Genomic DNA, 17,587 nt, shown 5'->3' with positions numbered 1-17,587 from the left:
ATGGAAAATGCATCATTTTATAAAAATTTGTATTAATGCAATAATTACAAAATTATATAAGCAATTAGAAAAAGGCATAAATACATTTATATACCATAGTATTGTTTTCTTTTAAAGAAAAGCTTTGCTAAGAATACACCCCTTAGATTTTTGAACAGGAACATCTCATTCCAGTATATGCTAAAGTGTGACTTGTTTTTCTAAAAACCTGAAGCAAATCTTGCCTATATTGAGAGCGTAATATCGGGCAAGCAGTAGCTGGCCTACAGAGACTCAATTGGAATTGGAGTAGTCCTGGAATGAAGATGCATTATGTTGAATAATTTTGTAAATTGCAGATAATTTAATGGCTGGTTTTTATATATATATATTATGTAGTGTGGGTAGGAAGAGGGTGCTAACAGAAAGAGTTAGACTTTAAAAATAGTAACATTCTACAAATTGAAGTATTTCTCCAGAGAATGTAAAGTCTAGTGTCCTTCCAATCAATGAAATTTAATTACTTCTTCACCAACTGTAATTAAATTTATATGTCTAATTTGGCTTGAATGTTGTGAGGGCTAGATGTATTCAGTATTGAATACATTGAGTACCTTAAGAAGCCAGTTATGACAATTAGGATCTCAATAAAGTAGTTTTCTTGCTATCTTCAAATATAAATATTTCATCTCTATTCACATGGCTCTGAGAAGCTTTTGCAATAGACCAAAAAAATCAAAGAAGCTTATGGGGAAAGTGAAGAGTTTTCAATTTCATGTTTCAGTAATAAAAACACTAATTTTTGTGAATCATTTGAACTGTTCATCACAAATAGTGACAGGCACTTAATAACCATCTCTAAAAGTCCAAATTTTATTTTAGGTAAAATATGGACTATATCAGCACTTAGAGTATTTCATGCAATGCTGCATTTATATGATTAACAATGCACATTATATCTCTTCTGCACAGCTCAGTCTTCATAGAATTATTTTATACTAATGAATACTAAATGAAAATATTGTTCTCAAATACAAAGAATGTTCATATAGTAGCTTTGTGACTTTTTCACATGATTTAAGAACCCATGGTAATTTTGCATTACTGAATTTTTTATAATTTCCAAACAATACTATGTATAATATTAGATTAGAGCATCTGTATTTAAAAATAAATACTAAATGAAATGTGTACATACACTTGTTTATTTGTTTTACCAAAAAAAAAGCCACAAAAATTTCTCCTTCTTGGCAAAAATACCCATTTCAGAGAATTCTATGCTGTACAATAACATTTAAATTTTAAAATATAAAGAAAGAACTTTTTCTTAATGCCTTAATTATAATGATGTCACCAATAAGTTTTATCTTTGTAAACTTCTTAAGGAGTTACATACATCATAATTATCTTTGAATTATATTTCCCCTGGGAAATACAACGAAATAACCCCAACCTCAAAATTACAATTACTTGATTTTAAACAATATACTAAGAAAATGAAGGTATTGCAAAATGTTAAAAAAATAAAAGTCTAAGTGGCATATGAAAAATGTAGGTGTATTTTTAAAATAGCAACAACATAGTTTAATAGTAATATAAGAGTGAGGGTACAGTAGGTGGTTCATTACAACACTTGCTCAGCAGCCAACTGTACCTGTGACTTCAGTGGTGTGGCTTCTACAAAGGTCAGACAAGAAGCATCAATCCTAGGACCACACAAGTAGACAAAGCTTCTCATATACATCATCACGTATTTCAACCAGAAAAGTAGATATGTACTACCTCAACAATTTTTCATTTTGAGGGGAGCATTAAGGTCATGGCTAATTTAAATATATATATTTGATATATACTATTATAGATATATATAAAACTATTTTATACATATATACAGTAATATATACCAAATATATATTAAATACATATTTAATATACATTAAGTATGTGTATAATTTCCCCACTAGCTTGTTTGTTGGGCATATTCATAGTTACCACAAGTAGCAAGTTTGGATTTTCTTTTGCTTTACCCTAGACAAACTGGAATTTACTTACATTTCATCATTGGGTACAAAGCACTATTTAAAAGACATAAGAAGTCCCCATATATCCAAAAAAGAGAATCCTCTTTTGGTTTCCAAACTCAAAACAAGAAAATGTTAGGTAAAAGAAACTTAGTATTAGAACCTCATAAAATCATCTTTAGATTAAGTATTTCTGGAACAATATTATAAAATCAAATTTTTTGTCATGTAGATGTCTTATAAATTTCTGGGGTTGTATATGTCATATACATACATTAAACAGCCATCTGAAAAGCAGCACTCTTCAGTTTGTTATTTGTATTCCTCAGTAATAACATGTAATTATACATCACAGAGATGAGATCTCTCAAAGTAACAAATCTTACAATCTCTGTCATCTTAGCATATTCTGTGTGAGCAATGTAAGTCCACCTTATCTTGGTATAAAGGAAACCATTAAGTCAAATTTAATCTTTTTACTGTTCTAACAAAGCATCTACAGGTCAATAAAATGTCTTGACAAAATATGCCTGTCATCTTAGGGGGCAGTTTTGAGGTATTCCCAAATTGAAGTCAGTGTCCCAGGACATTGTGTTTCAGCAAATGTTATCCTTAATGCCTGCCATATCTAAGTACAAATCAACAACTAAAAATATTCACATCTTGGCTCAGAACATGGAACACACATTCCCCATTCATTATCCAAATGATTGAGTGATCCAAAAATATTTCCATTCAAGTAACATGTAACAATCATGCAGGATCATTTTAAAGCAATTATACTTTAAAAAAATGTTTAAAAAAATAAAAATAATAAACCTAGATACTTCATTTTCTCTAGATTAACATCATGGAAGTTCTTGTAGCCCTTGATTTTGAAAAACTTCTCAGTACTTAAATATGGACCTGAGACAAATATAATGGTCCTTATCAATGTCCATTATTTGTATCATTAGGTTCTTTGCTGATAGCAAATTGTTTAAGAGTATGCACCCCAGAACTAGACCTAGGTTTGAGTCTAGCCCCACCACTTACTAGCAGTGTGACTTGGGCTAAATTACTTCACCTCTCTGGGCCACAGTTTCATCATAATGTTGTGAGTATCTAATAAGTTACCACATATAAAGCGTTTAGAAAAATTTCTGGCATGTAGCATACATTCAGTAAATGTTAGAGATTATGTGACTTGGTTTTGTTTTCATTCAAAACTTGTATTAAAGAGATGTTCCACATCAAAGACTTCTAGTTGGCTGTTAATTCCTATACTTATGTGTATTTAGTATACTTCCTGGTTTATGTGTATATGTGTGTAATCTATATGATATACATATTATGTATAAACCATATAGTGAATATGATTATAGGTGTATGAGTATATATGTGCACACATATACAAAAGAGAGAATAAGAATAAAAAAATTTTTGAGGCAAAATACACAATACAATAAATTGAAAGAAATCTTATCCTTAGGTCCAACCTTTCATGTTGATAAAACATTTACCTTTTCAAAGATCTCCACTTTTAAGTAGTTGCTACTTGGAGCTTGAGAGGTCTGTTTCTTGAGCTTGAGCTATTTGTTCTGCTGTTTGTGTTTGTTAAGTGTTTCCCTCAATATGTATTCTTCAACATACATTTTGAAATAATCTTGTTAGGAAGCACAGTCTTCCTTAAAACTTGATACAGGATCAGTTCATGTAGTTTGGTGGTTTCTTAACTTCTAGACCAACATTCGTAATGTAAGTTTTATGAGGTAGTCCATAACTTCCCAGAAAACAAAAGTCAGAGGCTTCTTTTCTTAAGCATAAGTCATCTTCCCAAGGTAGTTAGCTGGCACATATCCTTTCCGCCCCTGAGCTTCAGCTAACCACCACTCTTTATTGCCACTTAAGTCACAAAATCTAAGGATGTGTACTCTTTGATATTCCTGAAGGCTAAGTTCATGGTCACTTCGTGCTTGAAAGGCATGAACTGCATAGAAAATCTAGACAAAAAAACAAATGACATTATTGGAAGCAGGACCTAAATATTTAGACAAACATAATAAAGATATCTAAGCTTTTAGAAAGAATGCTAAGTTTTTATTTTTTCAAAGTCACCTTCCCCAGTTCCTTCTGTTAGATTTATTTTGTTTGCTAAAACATGACCCAGATGAGAATACAGTTCAATAGGCATTCTTTTTTTTTTTTTAAGATTTTATTTATTTATTTGACAGAGAGAGATCACAAGTAGACGGAGAGGCAGGCAGAGAGAGAGAGAGAGGGAAGCAGGCTCCCTGCTGAGCAGAGAGCCCGATGCGGGCCTCGATCCCAGGACCCTGAGATCATGACCTGAGCAGAAGGCAGCGGCTGAAGGCAGCGGCTTAACCCACTGAGCCACCCAGGTGCCCCTTCAATAGGCATTCTTATTGTTCTGTGGGGAGGAGTCTAAACTGCCTAAACTGTCTAAACTGCCCATGCTTGAAGGCAATCTGACAGTTTCTATTAAAAGATTGATTGGGGGCATCTGGGTGGCTCAGTGGGCTAAAGCCTCTGCCTTTGGCTCGGGTCATGATCCTAGGGTCCTATGATCGAGCCCCACATCGGGCTCTCTGCTCATTAGGGAGCCTGCTTCCTCCTCTCTCTCTCTGCCTGCCTCTCTGCCTCCTTGTGATCTCTGTCAAATAGATACAATCTTGAAAAAAAAATAAAAGATTGATTGACTGATTGATTGATTGATTTTTATGTAGGCTCTATACCCACCGTGGTACTTGAACTCATGACCCTGAGAGCAAAAGTTGCATGCTCTACTGACTGACCTAGTCAGATGCCCCTAAAAGACTTTAAAATGTCAGTTTGTTTGTTTGTTTGTTTGTTTTTTCAGTAATAGCTCTTGAAGAATCTCTCCTACAGGGGCTCAGTGGGTGGCTCAGTCAGTTAGGTGTCTGCCTTCGGCTTAGGTCATGATCCCAGGACCCTGGGATGGAGCCCCAAGTCAGGCTCCCTGCTCAGTGGGGAACCTACTTCTCCCTTTCCCCCTTGCTTGTGCTCTCTCTCACTCTCTCCCTGTCATATAAATAAAATCCTTTAAAAAAAAATCTCTCTTACAGAAATAGAAACATTGGCAGAGATTTTCATATAATAATATTATTGCAATATCCATTCACAAGGTGAAAAGTGAGAGGGAAATAGTAACACTAAGTGTTCAGTAAGAGAATAGTTAAATCTATTCTAGACCTTTACACTAAGGAAATTCTTAGTCATTAAAAATGCTATTTTCTGAAACTAATAGTATGGGCAAATGTTTATGATGAAATGGTAAGCCAAAAAAAAAAAAAAAAAAGGTTATCAAATCAGATATACAGTGTAAGTCTGATAGTGTTAATTTCTTTGGTAGAATTAGAGATGATTTTCATTTTTACTTATTTTTTAACCTATTTTATAATGACAATGCATTAAATTTATTATCTTTAAATTATTTAAGAGGCCTGGAAGAAATTAATAAAACATGCTTCAGTCAAAAGAATTTTTCTTTAATCTCAAAAGAATACTTCAGATACTTATTAGATGCATAAGAAACCCCTAAGTGTTTATAGTCCCTCTTCCACTAAAATTGTAAGATTGATAACAGAACTGTTTAGTTATATCATAAAATTAAGCAACTAACAATATTTTATTCATTATTCATTTAATCAAAATTTATTAAGTACCTGTCAAGTGCCAGATATTATCAAAGAACTTACAGCCCAGCCAGGGAGAAAATGTGCTCCCAAAAATGTACACACACACACACACACACAACAAAAAACACACCACTCACATAAGTGATATATGTGAGCTGGTTTTTGAAAGAGGTAACCTTGTATAAGTGACAAAATTGATAAACAAGGTGGATATGTCATATTCTAAGATACATAGAATGAAATAATATATGAGAAGGGCAAGCAGATTAATTTTCTCAGAATTGAGGGTCAATGTTAAAAGGAAATGGTAACAAATAGGATGACTTCATTGAGCAGGAAGAGACTGGTGGGGGGGCACCATATACTTAGCTTAAGTTGTTCTGTAGATGTTGAACTGTTATTTAACTTTAGGTAAAATTTTGATATCATTGATTTTATATCACCTCAACAACTCTAGCATGAGCTCCACCTCAAAGACAGGAGCATTTATGGGGTGCCTGGTTGACTTAGTCAGTAGAGCACGTGACTCTTGATCTTAAGGTCATGAGTTCAAGCCCCAGGTCAGGTGTCAAGCTTACCTTAAAAAAAAGGAACATTTAAATTTTTCTCCACTGACCACATGATGGTACACAGTAGAAATTCAGATATATGTTAATTCAACTTAAAAGTTAGGCCAAAAGTCTTGGCTATTATACAAGAACATAAAAGAGATAATGTTGCATCATACAAGATACACACAAGACAGATTGTTGGGCATGGATTATTTTGTAATATAAAAATTAAAAAAGAGAGACTCCTGGGTGGCTCAGTTGGTTATGCATCTGCCTTCGGCTCAGGTCATGATCTCAGGGACCTGGGATCAAGTCCTGCATTGGGCTCCCTGCTCAGCAGGGAGTCTGCTTAAGGATTTTCTCTCTCTCCCTCTGCCCCTTTCCCCTACTCATGTTCACTCTCTCTCTCAAATAAATAAATAAAATCTTTAAAAAAATTTTTTTTAAATAAAAAGCAAGAAAACAGGAAGATGTTATAAATTCTTAAGTGGGGGTAGCGGCAACAATAACCATCTTTTCTATGCTCGTGACAGTTTACATGTCCAATGTGTTTTATCCTCAACAACCCTGTGAGTTGTGACTTAGAAAAGTAATATGCATTAGTAATATACTTTGTGCTGCTATGACTGTATCTTCTAACTCCAAATTCTGTGCTTGGTTCATTTCTCATACTACTTTAGGAAGCAAACTCTTATTCTAAAAAGGATGTGCAGAGTATATTCTTGTGGAAAGGGACTGAGGTCTCTGATATGTTGCTGCTGATCTTTTTGTTGTTGATTAGAAAATGAAGACATTGCTTAGATTCACAAGAGCAGAATGGAGCATCTGGTGGGCAAAAGCTTTCAAGAATACAATGCGCCATAATACAGTTTCTGATTATTTGTAAGAGCCCATGTTAGCAATTGCTAGCCAACTTTTACAATTATAATACACAACATATATGCATTGCCAATGCAGCTATATATTGTTTAGCAGGTTGAATTACCTACTAATATAAGATTTTTAAATATTTGTGGTGGTCTTTCACTTTGGCAATGTTCTCTCAAAGGGAATATAAAATCTTCCACTTAAATCTATTTCGTATGAGGAGTGCCTGGGTGGCTCAGTTAGTTAAGCATCTGACTCTTGATTGAGGCACAGGTCATGATCTCAGCATCATGGGCTTGAGCTCCGTGGCTGGCTCCATGAGGTTCTCTCTCTCCCACTGCCCCTCCCCCGACTCATGCTTTCTCTCTCATTCTGCACCCCCCCATCAAATAAATAAATACGTCTTTTAAAAAAATCTATTTTGGGGTGCCTGGGTGGCTCAGCTGGTTGAGCGACTGCCTTCGACTCAGGTCATGAACCCGGACTTCCAGGATTGAGTCCTGCATTGGGCTCCCAGCTCCTTGGGGAGTCTGCTTCTCCCTCTGACCTTCTCCTCTCTCATGCTCTCTCTCACTCATTCTCTCTCAAATGAATAAAATCTTAAAAATAAATAAATAAAAAATCTATTCTGTATGAAATTACAGTGGAGCATATATTTTAAATACTCATGAAATTGTAAATTTGAAGTACACAACCATATACTTTAAATACTGTAAGTGATCATGGCCCAAAATAAATTCAGGATGAGCATATTTCAGTTTTATATGTTTATGCCTCCTATTTAACACAAGATAGATAGAATGGAACCAAGTCTACTTTGAAAGGACAGCAGTTGATAACGTTGGACCATAAGTTAGAAGTTTTCAGCCTATTATACATAGAAGCTGAAGAATTTCTCCTTTTTTGGAATACTTTAATTGTTCTAGGCTGTATCTTTCTAACCTTTAATATTAATGTTTTGCTCCAGATACATTAATTGTTATTAACTTAAGCCATAAACATCTGATCCTTCTCCCTTTTCCCTCAGCAATTACTCAAATAGATTTTATTGGTTGCTTCTTTGCACTTTGGCTCATTTTATGTACAAGAGCTATGAATACAACCCAGTTCTCTATGACATTACCTTTTTTAAAATAACACTCTATTGTATTATTGACTCCTACTAAATTTATTACCCACTGTTTGTTCTTTTTTTTTTTTTTAAGATTTTATTTATTTATTTGTCAGAGAGAGAGAGGAAGAGAGAGCGAGCACAGGCAGACAGAATGGCAGGCAGAGGCAGAGGGAGAAGCAGGCTCCCTGCCGAGCAAGGAGCCCGATGTGGGACTCGATCCCAGGACGCTGGGATCATGACCTGAGCCGAAGGCAGCTGCTTAACCAACTGAGCCACCCAGGCGTCCCTGTTTGCTCTTTTTTTTAAAGATTTTTATTTATTTATTTGACAGAGATCACAAGTAGGCAGAGAGGCAGGCTGAGAGAGAGAGAGGGAAGCAGGCTCTCTGCTGAGCAGACAGCCCGAGGCGGGGCTCAATCCCAGGACCCTGAGATCATGACCCGAGCCGAAGGCAGAGGCTTTAACCCACTGAGCCACCCAGGTGCCCCTTACCTACTGTTTATGACCACCAGATCCCTGCCTGCAGCAGCATTGCCAGTTCAGTAACCCCTTGATCTATATTTGTGCACTTAGTTATTCCTCCCTTGGGAGCCATTTTAGCTGTCTTTACTGAATCTCATTTTACCAATTTCATCTCAGTTTTTCAACTAACAAGAAAAATAATACTATATTTTAATCTTCCAAAACTAAAAATTTAGCTATAAAACCATATTACATCATATGGAGTTCAGAAAGCCAAGATAGTTATATTGCATGAAAAATGTTCTTTCTTCTCTTCATCCCTCCAGGAGCAAGCTTTCACATTCTTCAGTGATCAGTTATGTATTGTTATTATGCACATAATTTTTTTTGTCCATTTTTTATTTTTTTATTTTTATTTTTTTATTTTATTTTTATTTTAATTTTACTTTTTATAAATATATAATATATTTTTATCCCCAGGGGTACAGGTCTGTTATGCACATAATTTTTAATAAAGAAATGATTTTAAATAAAGGTAATAAGAAATCACCCAACTGTATTAATACCTATATTTCTTCCCTTCTTTCCCTTGTCCTTCTCTTCTTCCTTTTTTTTCTTCTAACTACCTACCTAAAGTGACAATAAACACGAAATTATAGTATACATAATTTTTGCAACCTGCTTTTTACTTTAAAATATATTTGACAACCTTTTCAAGTCAATAAACAGCTCTCTAAAGCATCATTTTAATGACTACTTAAATATATTATATTACATCCTGCTGGTTTTTGAAGCACTTTCTAAACAATGACATATTAGACATGTAGCATTATCATCAAATGTAGCTGAAACATGTAAAGGTGAAGGACCAGACAGTGAATTAGTGCCAAAACAACCTTTCAGAAGTTCAAAATTCAAAAATTATGGGGCATCTCCGTGGCTCAGCGGGTTAAAGCCTCTGGCTTCGGCTCAGGTCAAGATCCCAGGATCCTGGGATGGAGCCCCATATTGGGCTCTCTGCTCAGCAGGGAGCCTACTTCCCCACCCCCCACCCCCGCCTGCCTCTCTGCCTTCTTGTGATCTCTGTCAAATAAATAAATAAAATCTTAAAAAAAATAAATGAATAAAATTCAAAAATTATGTCCTCAGTACTATTTATGTGGGGAGTGGATGGGAAGGAAACAGCACTGATTCTCAGACATTGAACTTCCCTCTAACATTGGGTTGACCCATTGTTAAACCTGAGAAGTACGGAAGACCTCATCCCATTAGTCCTATACCTTGCTTACCAGGCAAGACATCTTAGATACTGTGATAGGCATAGCCCTAAGATGGGCATTGCCTGTTGATCATGTCCTACATAGTAAGGTCCCTAATACACTGACCTTGAATCAGACAAAGATGGTGCTAAATGTGCCTGACTTAAGCAGGTGAGCCCTTTGAGAGAGGGTTCAGGCCATTTCTGAAGGGAGAAATTTAAAACCAGAGAGATGCTCATGTGTTGGCCTTGAAGAAACAGATAGCCATGTTGTGACCTGCCTACAGACCTAGACACATGGCAGGGGTCAGAGTGCAGCCTGCCATTAGTGAAAGTGGTCCCTGGCTCATTGCCAGGAAGAAAACAGAGGCCTCAGTCCTACCAGAACAAGGAACTGTGTTTTACCAACAATCACAGGCTTGGAAGAGAACTCAAGAGTTTCAGGGAGGAACACAGGCCAGTAAGCATCTGGACTGTAGCAATGTGACACGCCAAGCCAAGCACCCAGCTAAGCTGTGCCTGGACTTCTGACCCCAGAAATGGTGAGATAGTACATTTATGTTGTTTTCAGCCACTTAGTTTGAGAGGATTTGTTATGCGGCAGTGAAAACTAATACAAATCAGGTCATTATTCTTTGGTGGACAAAAGGGGAGAATACATTAGAAAGGAAGGCATATTGGTTTGTTTTTGTTATATTTTTTGATAGATCACAAAGTCATGAGTAAAGAAATTAAAGATTAAGTCCTTTAGTATAAATCAGTACCGCCAGGTTGCAAATATCCATTACCTCCTCCCCATTATTCTCCAAGGGCTCTGGATCATCATTTAGGGAGATTCTAAAACATCCAGAGAAAGTCCATGCTTTCTGCATGAAATGTGAATGGAGGAATCTGAATGGATTGGTTCTTAGGCACCAAATAGTAGAACGACCATACTTCCCAATTATACATGTCACAGTTATCCAGTAAACACTCCCTTTCATTAACAAAAGTGCCCCGTTATAGATAATACGTTACATTTTCACCTGACCCATAAGATGTCTGATCCACTAGAACCATTATAGAAAATGCGGGAGGCTCTTAATCCAACAATTTTTTTCCTTGAGTGGGTGGGAGAATGGATAAGCAAGTTAAGTCTCTAGAGCAGTGGTTTTTAACCTATTTAAATAGAATTTCCCTTTGAAAATCTTTGGAAAGCTATGTACTTCTTTTACCATAGTTATGCACATAATCACATAATGCACAAAATGTCCGACATATTTGAAGGGATTTATAAATCCTTCCAAAGTCCATTCATAGATCCCTTTATTCTTGGAGTCCACATTAAAAATTCAGCTTGAGTATAAAAATCACAGAGCCGCTAGTCTGAAGTCAGTCTGAACTTGCCTATTTATGTCTGATTTTTAGGACCCCAGCGGTGCCTCCTGAATATCAGGTATAGGCCAAAGCTAGCCATCTACCTCTCCTTGTCAGGGTCCACTAAAACCATCAGTAAAAGTAGATTACAGCCTACAACACCAATGGCAATATGTTACTTCAGTTCTGGAAGAAAGAAGAAAAAATATTACTGCCACAGTAAGAAAGGATAGGGAAGAAATGGTGACACAAAGTGTTATCCACTTAAACCAATACAGGTCTGAGTTGATGTTCCTGATGATAAAAATAAAATCAAGAACAAAAGTCTAAACAGCCACACAGAAAATTGCTTTGTAGTGTGCCTCAAATATGCATATTACAATATACACTGTATTCTCACTGTTCACAAAAAAGATATAATTTATTCCCACTTTTCAATCACCTTATAGGGACTTCTATAATGTGTTCATTGCTCAGTTAGATTGTCACACCATGAGTATGGGGGTTAACCATTTTCTTCTCCACACCTTGTAGGAGTCAACAGAATGAAACATCAGCCTTCTGGTAAGGATTAGGAAGATCACACAAGGTTTTCCTCCTATTTCCAAGGGTTGAACAGTAGTTGCATAATTGGAAAAGCCTGAAAACCACTAGCCCAGGTACCTCTGTTGACTGGAATTAAAACATTAAGGGAAATATTCCTATGTGGTCTTCTCACTCCTACTGGGGTTTCTAACAGATGCATTGTCTTCAACTCAATAAATTTACTGGGACAGACTTTGTTCATACACAAGAGAAGCCTGCAATATGGACTCAATTATTTTAACACAGAGGAAAGTATTCAGGGATCCCATGTGGCCACTGATCCAAGCTGCATTTTCTAATCCAGTTTTGTTAGGAATAGCGCTTATATGTCCATCCCTGACACTAACGTCTATTTTGAATTGGTTCCAAACTCAAAGGAAAAGAACAGATAGTGCTCTATGAAGAGACACTCTCAATATACTTTGTTTTGAGCAAAGGAAAATTATCTCATTTTTTTCCCTTTCTTGGTAAAGGAAACTTCTAATGGACCTAATTTGCATGAAACATATTGATAGGATTACTCAAAGAGAATTACTACACAGTAGTAGCTATTAGGAAATAGACTACAAATCCCATGCCAAAAGAGCCTTAGTGAGACACTTACTCCAAAAGTCTCTGTATAGTAGTAACTAGAGCTCCACATCAAGCCAGCTTCAGGGTGCCTTGACAAACTTGGTCCTCCAATTTCTGTCCTTCTAGGTTATAGGGATAAGTCAAAGTCTACTCGGATATTTAATCCCAGCTACAGATTTTACTGATAACATTTCAGTAATCTATTGGTATTATAATATTATTTTGTTTTCTAGAAACTTGGAATAAACTAAGAAAGTGAACCAGTAGTAGAAAAAACAGTGCTTTGAAACTTCAAGACAGAAGAGTGATAGAAACATACAGTAATGTCCAGATGAGTTTAGAATCAGTCACGACTGGAAGAAATTATTTACACATTATATCTGATAGAGACCTTGCATACAAAGTATACAAAGAACTCTTCACAACTGGGTAATAAGAAGGAGAGCAACCCAATTTGTAAAATGGTCAAATATTTGAATACACATTTCCCCAGAGAAAATGCAGGAATGGCTGATAAGTACATGAAAGATACTCAACAGCATTAGTCAAATGCAAATTAAAACCACAATGAGCTACCAGGCCCACCCGTTAGAGTGACTATCATAATAACAAAAAAGGCAAGAAGGTGAGGATGTGAAGAAACTACCGCTCACAACCCCACACTTGGCTGGTGGGTATACAAAACGTGCAGCCCCTTTGAAAAACAGTGTGGCAGTTTCTTTAAAAAGTTAAATATAAATTCACCGTTTCAACAAGCAATTCTACTTTTAGGTAGCTACTCAAAAGAAATGAAATCCTCACAAAGACTTGTTGATACCCAAAATGTCTGTCAACTGGTGAATGGATAAACGAAATATGCTATACCCATAGAATGCAATACTATTGGGTGATTGGGTGATAAGAAGCAACAAAGTACATACATATACCACAACATGGACGACTCTCAGAAACATTCTGCTAAATGAGAGAAGCCGGCTGCAAGACTCCATGTAGTATCCGAATCCATTAATACAAAATACACCAAAAGTCAAATATATGGAGAAAGAAAGTAAATTCGTAATTTCCTGGGGCTGGGGCAGGCAGGTGAAGGGAGTGCTCTAAAATTGGACTGGGGCGATAGTTGCACAGCTCTGTAAATATACTAAGAGCCATTGAATTATACACTTAAAATGGATGAATTTTATGGCATGTAAATAAGTCCTTCATAAAGATTTTTTAAAAATTCATAATGAATTGGACAATAATCAATGTGTCATTATAAAAGAGAATAAATGGGTGAACTATTTCTGAGGGGAGTATGGCAGTATCTGTCAAGACTTTAGATATATATACCCTTTGACCCTCCAATATTATTAGGCATTTGTCCTATGTATATACTCATATAAGTGCACAAAAATAGATGAACAAGGATCTTGCCTGAAATAATTTGAAATCTTAACCCCCCCCCCCCACAAATATTCTGAATGTCTTTTATTAGGGTAATAGTGACATGAACTAAGATCTATCCACAAAATAAATTGTTATTCAGAATTTTTTAAGGACTAAGGTAGATATTTAGGCGCTATTGTGTCTAAGATACATTGTTAAGTAGGGGAAAAAAAGCAAACAAATTATGTAACATATACATATTTCCACTGGAATAAATATATGTGTTTGTACCTGCACAGAGACTGTCTGAAAAGATAAACCCTAATATGTCCGTGAAGGGTAGGGTTAGGTGAGAAGGGAATAAAGAACTTCACTTTTAATTTATGTGTGTCTTTTTTTTTTTTAAAGATTTTATTTATTTATTTGACAGAGAGAGACCACAAGTAGGCAGAGAGAGGGAAGCAGGCTCCCCGCTGAGCAGAAAGCCCGACTCAGGACTCCATCCCAGGACCCTGAGATTATGACTCAAGGGGAAAGCAGCGGCCTAACCCACTGAGCCACCCAGGCGCCCTAACTTATGTATATCTTTACACCATTTTAACTTCTCACAAATAACATGTATTACTCTTAGAAAAAACAAATTTAAATTAATAAAGAAAAAGCCACTAACAGAAAAAGCAAGTTAAAAAAGAGAAGCAGTTAGTTGGTCACCACTTGAAAGATTAACAGTTAAGCACACTAAAGCTTTCTGAGGTAATAAAAAGGAAGCCTACATTATAGTTAACTTTTTTTGTGAAAGAGTGATCCTCTTAGTCTCTGCTTTGGTGAACACGGGAAAGGTAGCTCTTAATGATTTTAGTATATAGTATATGGAATTATACGAGAGATCAAAAATGGCTGATTATATAGATAGCTTAATGAAGATACCACTCTTAGAGGAATCATGGACAATTTTCCACCTGCTCCTTATGGTGGCAGTCTGCTCAGTATTGAACTGTTTTTCTCTGATGTAGGAGTATAAAAAGACCGTCTTTGCTCCACTCTGAGTACATGACAGCAGGGTAGTAATGGTAACAATTACTACTTACTGAGTGTCTACTGTGAGTTGGCTACTTTACATGTACACATTTTCCCTATTCCTTGCATCAAGCCTGCAACATAGCAATTATGGTCCTCTTTCCCTCATTTGGTGAGACAGGCTCAGAGAATGCAATTCCTTGCAAGAAGGGGCACAGAGAATAAGTGTTCAGAGAGCGAGGTCTCCTTGCTGTCAAAGCTGACATTCTTCCATCAAGCCTTACAGTAACATAGAACGCTGTTAGAGAGAACACCTTTCATGATTTGAAGAGCCAAGCAGGGTCACTTCAAGGTACACATTCTTACCTGATCATCTACCTCTTGAGAATTGTCAATGTCCGTGCTGTTTGTTTCAAACTTTCCACATGTACCGCTAAGAGATGAGCTGCTATCACATATGCTACTTTCCGGGGTGCCAGTGACACTGTCACTAGCTGGCCGCGAGGACACAAAGAGGCTGATGTTATCAAAATCATCATCACCAAACCTGTTCTCAGTGTCCACCTTCTGTACTTTCGCTGGATTGTAGGGTTTTAAGAAGGAGGAATATACATATCCTTTTATAACTGGATAAGAATTAAAAGAAAGAAGAAACAAGGTCATTTGTATGGACCCTCACCAAACATTGGGGTTTAGACAAGCCCAGAGAGGCTCCTGGGAAAATCTCAATTTGAAAAAAGATGGTAGTTCTGCACGTTTTAGGCCAAAAACTTACTTCCTGTATCAACAAGCCACCTGCTTGTACTTCCCAGCGGATCCTTCTGTTCCACCACAGCCACCAACTCCCCTTCCAGAAGATTGATGTCATATTCTTGGGTAGCGTTACACTTGCGTTTCGCTTGGTAGAGTTCTTCTTTACCATATGTGGATAGTAGTTTGGAGCGGTGAATGTCAGTTTGACGGGGCACTTCTGGCTGGGAGAAGGAAGGAGAAATTTGGAAATAGATAGATGTTAGAATTCTCACTGAGCTGCAAAGCTTCCTTCTTTGGAGATTTTTTTAAATGTGGAAGCCATACATTGATTTGGGATGATTTCATTGTTGAAGCGTTGATGGAGTTATTATTGTGAAGCAACTGTTCCAGTTATGCAGTGAAAAATTCTCCAGTTAGCACATGAGGGCAGTGTTGCAGAGAAAAAAGAAAATTCAACTGATTGTAAGAAGGCAGAGGTTCTAATCCCTCTTGGATGGAATAATTTTTAATTTTGGCCATCCTGTAGACAATCCCTTGTATATTAAGCACTTGATAAATAATATTTAATTAAGTTGCACATTTGCATGTCTTTTTCTGGGAAAAAATATCGGTAAATTAGTCAGAAGGCAAGAGGTCTAGACCCCTCCCAGGTCTGCCTCCAGTGATTTTGAAAAAGCCACTTCATCTCTGGAGCTGAGGATTCCTTATCTAGAAAAAGGAAAGAGTGGAACTACTGCAATTTTGCTCTATAAAATTCTCTTCATTCATTCAACAGATATTTATATCTGTTGTCAGGCACCATTTTAACAGCTTGGAATATATCACGTACAGAACAGATAAAAAAATCTATGACCTTACAGAACTCATAATACAGAAAGTAGAAATAAACAAGAAATCCTACGTATAATAGGTTGGTAAATTACAGGTTATTAAAATGAGATAAGTGATTTGGAAAATAATATAACATGATTTGAACAAGGAAAAGAGGTGAGAGAGTCCTTGTCACGAATACTATCTAACTCACCAGAATTTGCACAGACTTCTTCTTTTCAAAACTAAGTTTCCTCTCAATAAAAGTAGCACCATTGTCCTTCACAAAATTAAGATTTTGAACCTCTTCTAGTACTCGATTCTGAATTTCAGAGATTCTTGAGTCCAACAGTGGTACCTATAGGGAGAAATGGTAGGGCATTGCTCTCAAACTATTCAACCATATTAGGTATTAAATTTAGTAGAGTTGTGACAAACAGAGAAAGTGTAAGATAGCACCACCAAAAAAGAAATAATAATAATAAGGCAATGTTAGAACTTTTGGATAAAAATGGTCTGATTTCCTGTCTCCAGAAACCTCACTAAAATGATAGGGATAATTGTTTTTAAAGACTCAAGCCTAGGGGTGCTTGGGTGGCTCCATCAGTTAAGTGTCTACCTTCGGCTCAGGTCATGGTCTCTGGATCGTGGGATTGAGCTCCACATCAGACTCCCTGCTCACTGGGGGAGTCTGCTTCACCCTCTCCCTCTGCCTGACTCCCATCCCCCACCCCCAGCTTGTGCTCTCTCTCTCTTTCAAAAAAATAAATCTTTAAATAAAATAATAAAAGTACAGACCTAAATAAAAGAATAGAAGAGAAATAAAAAGCAAAGGAATTCTGGAAGAAGGGCTTAGGAATCAATGGCAGTAGGGTCCTCCAAAGTGGTAGGAATGGATAGGGGGAAGGAGAAAGAAACTAAAACAGAAAGCATTGGTGAAGAGGCTGTGGTGGTTTTTAAAAAAATCAGCAAATTCTTTGACATGTCTCTCATCAAGAGGGGGAGTCCATGTCCTCTCTCCTCAAAAGTGATTGGGTTTTTAGAATTGTCTCCTTGAATAGACTATGGAAATGAACAGAAGTGATGCTATCTGACTTTAAAGATTAGGCTAAAAGAGACTACTCGGTTTCTGCTGGTTTCTCTTGGGACACTCACTCTGACAGACTTTAGTGGTCATGGAGGAAGTCCAGTTGCACTGGGGGCCCCATATCAAA

General features: G+C 36.6%; 1 protein-coding gene across 3 annotated transcripts in view; it reads right to left on the bottom strand.

Annotated features, from left to right (window-relative positions):
- Positions 1-887: 887 nt before the first annotated feature.
- Positions 888-17,587, bottom strand: part of ARHGEF38 (Rho guanine nucleotide exchange factor 38) — a 141,681-nt gene continuing 124,981 nt past the window's right edge. For 2 of the 3 annotated variants that reach the window (XM_047718136.1, XM_047718137.1), the window contains 4 exons: positions 16,588-16,731; positions 15,586-15,784; positions 15,177-15,436; positions 2,976-3,982 (listed from right to left, as the gene is read on the bottom strand). In XM_047718136.1, coding sequence (XP_047574092.1) covers positions 3,797-3,982; positions 15,177-15,436; positions 15,586-15,784; positions 16,588-16,731 — 789 coding nt within the window. In that variant the 3' untranslated portion in view covers positions 2,976-3,796. Of the gene's footprint in view, positions 1,657-2,975; positions 3,983-15,176; positions 15,437-15,585; positions 15,785-16,587; positions 16,732-17,587 lie in introns of those variants that run through there. The other variant, XR_007125185.1, reaches the window with a different exon arrangement.

The sequence above is a fragment of the Lutra lutra genome, chromosome 2, assembly GCF_902655055.1.
Source record: "Lutra lutra chromosome 2, mLutLut1.2, whole genome shotgun sequence".
NCBI lineage: Eukaryota > Metazoa > Chordata > Mammalia > Carnivora > Mustelidae > Lutra > Lutra lutra.
Note: the sequence above shows the minus strand (reverse complement) of the source record. Positions and strands in the feature narration are given on the sequence as shown.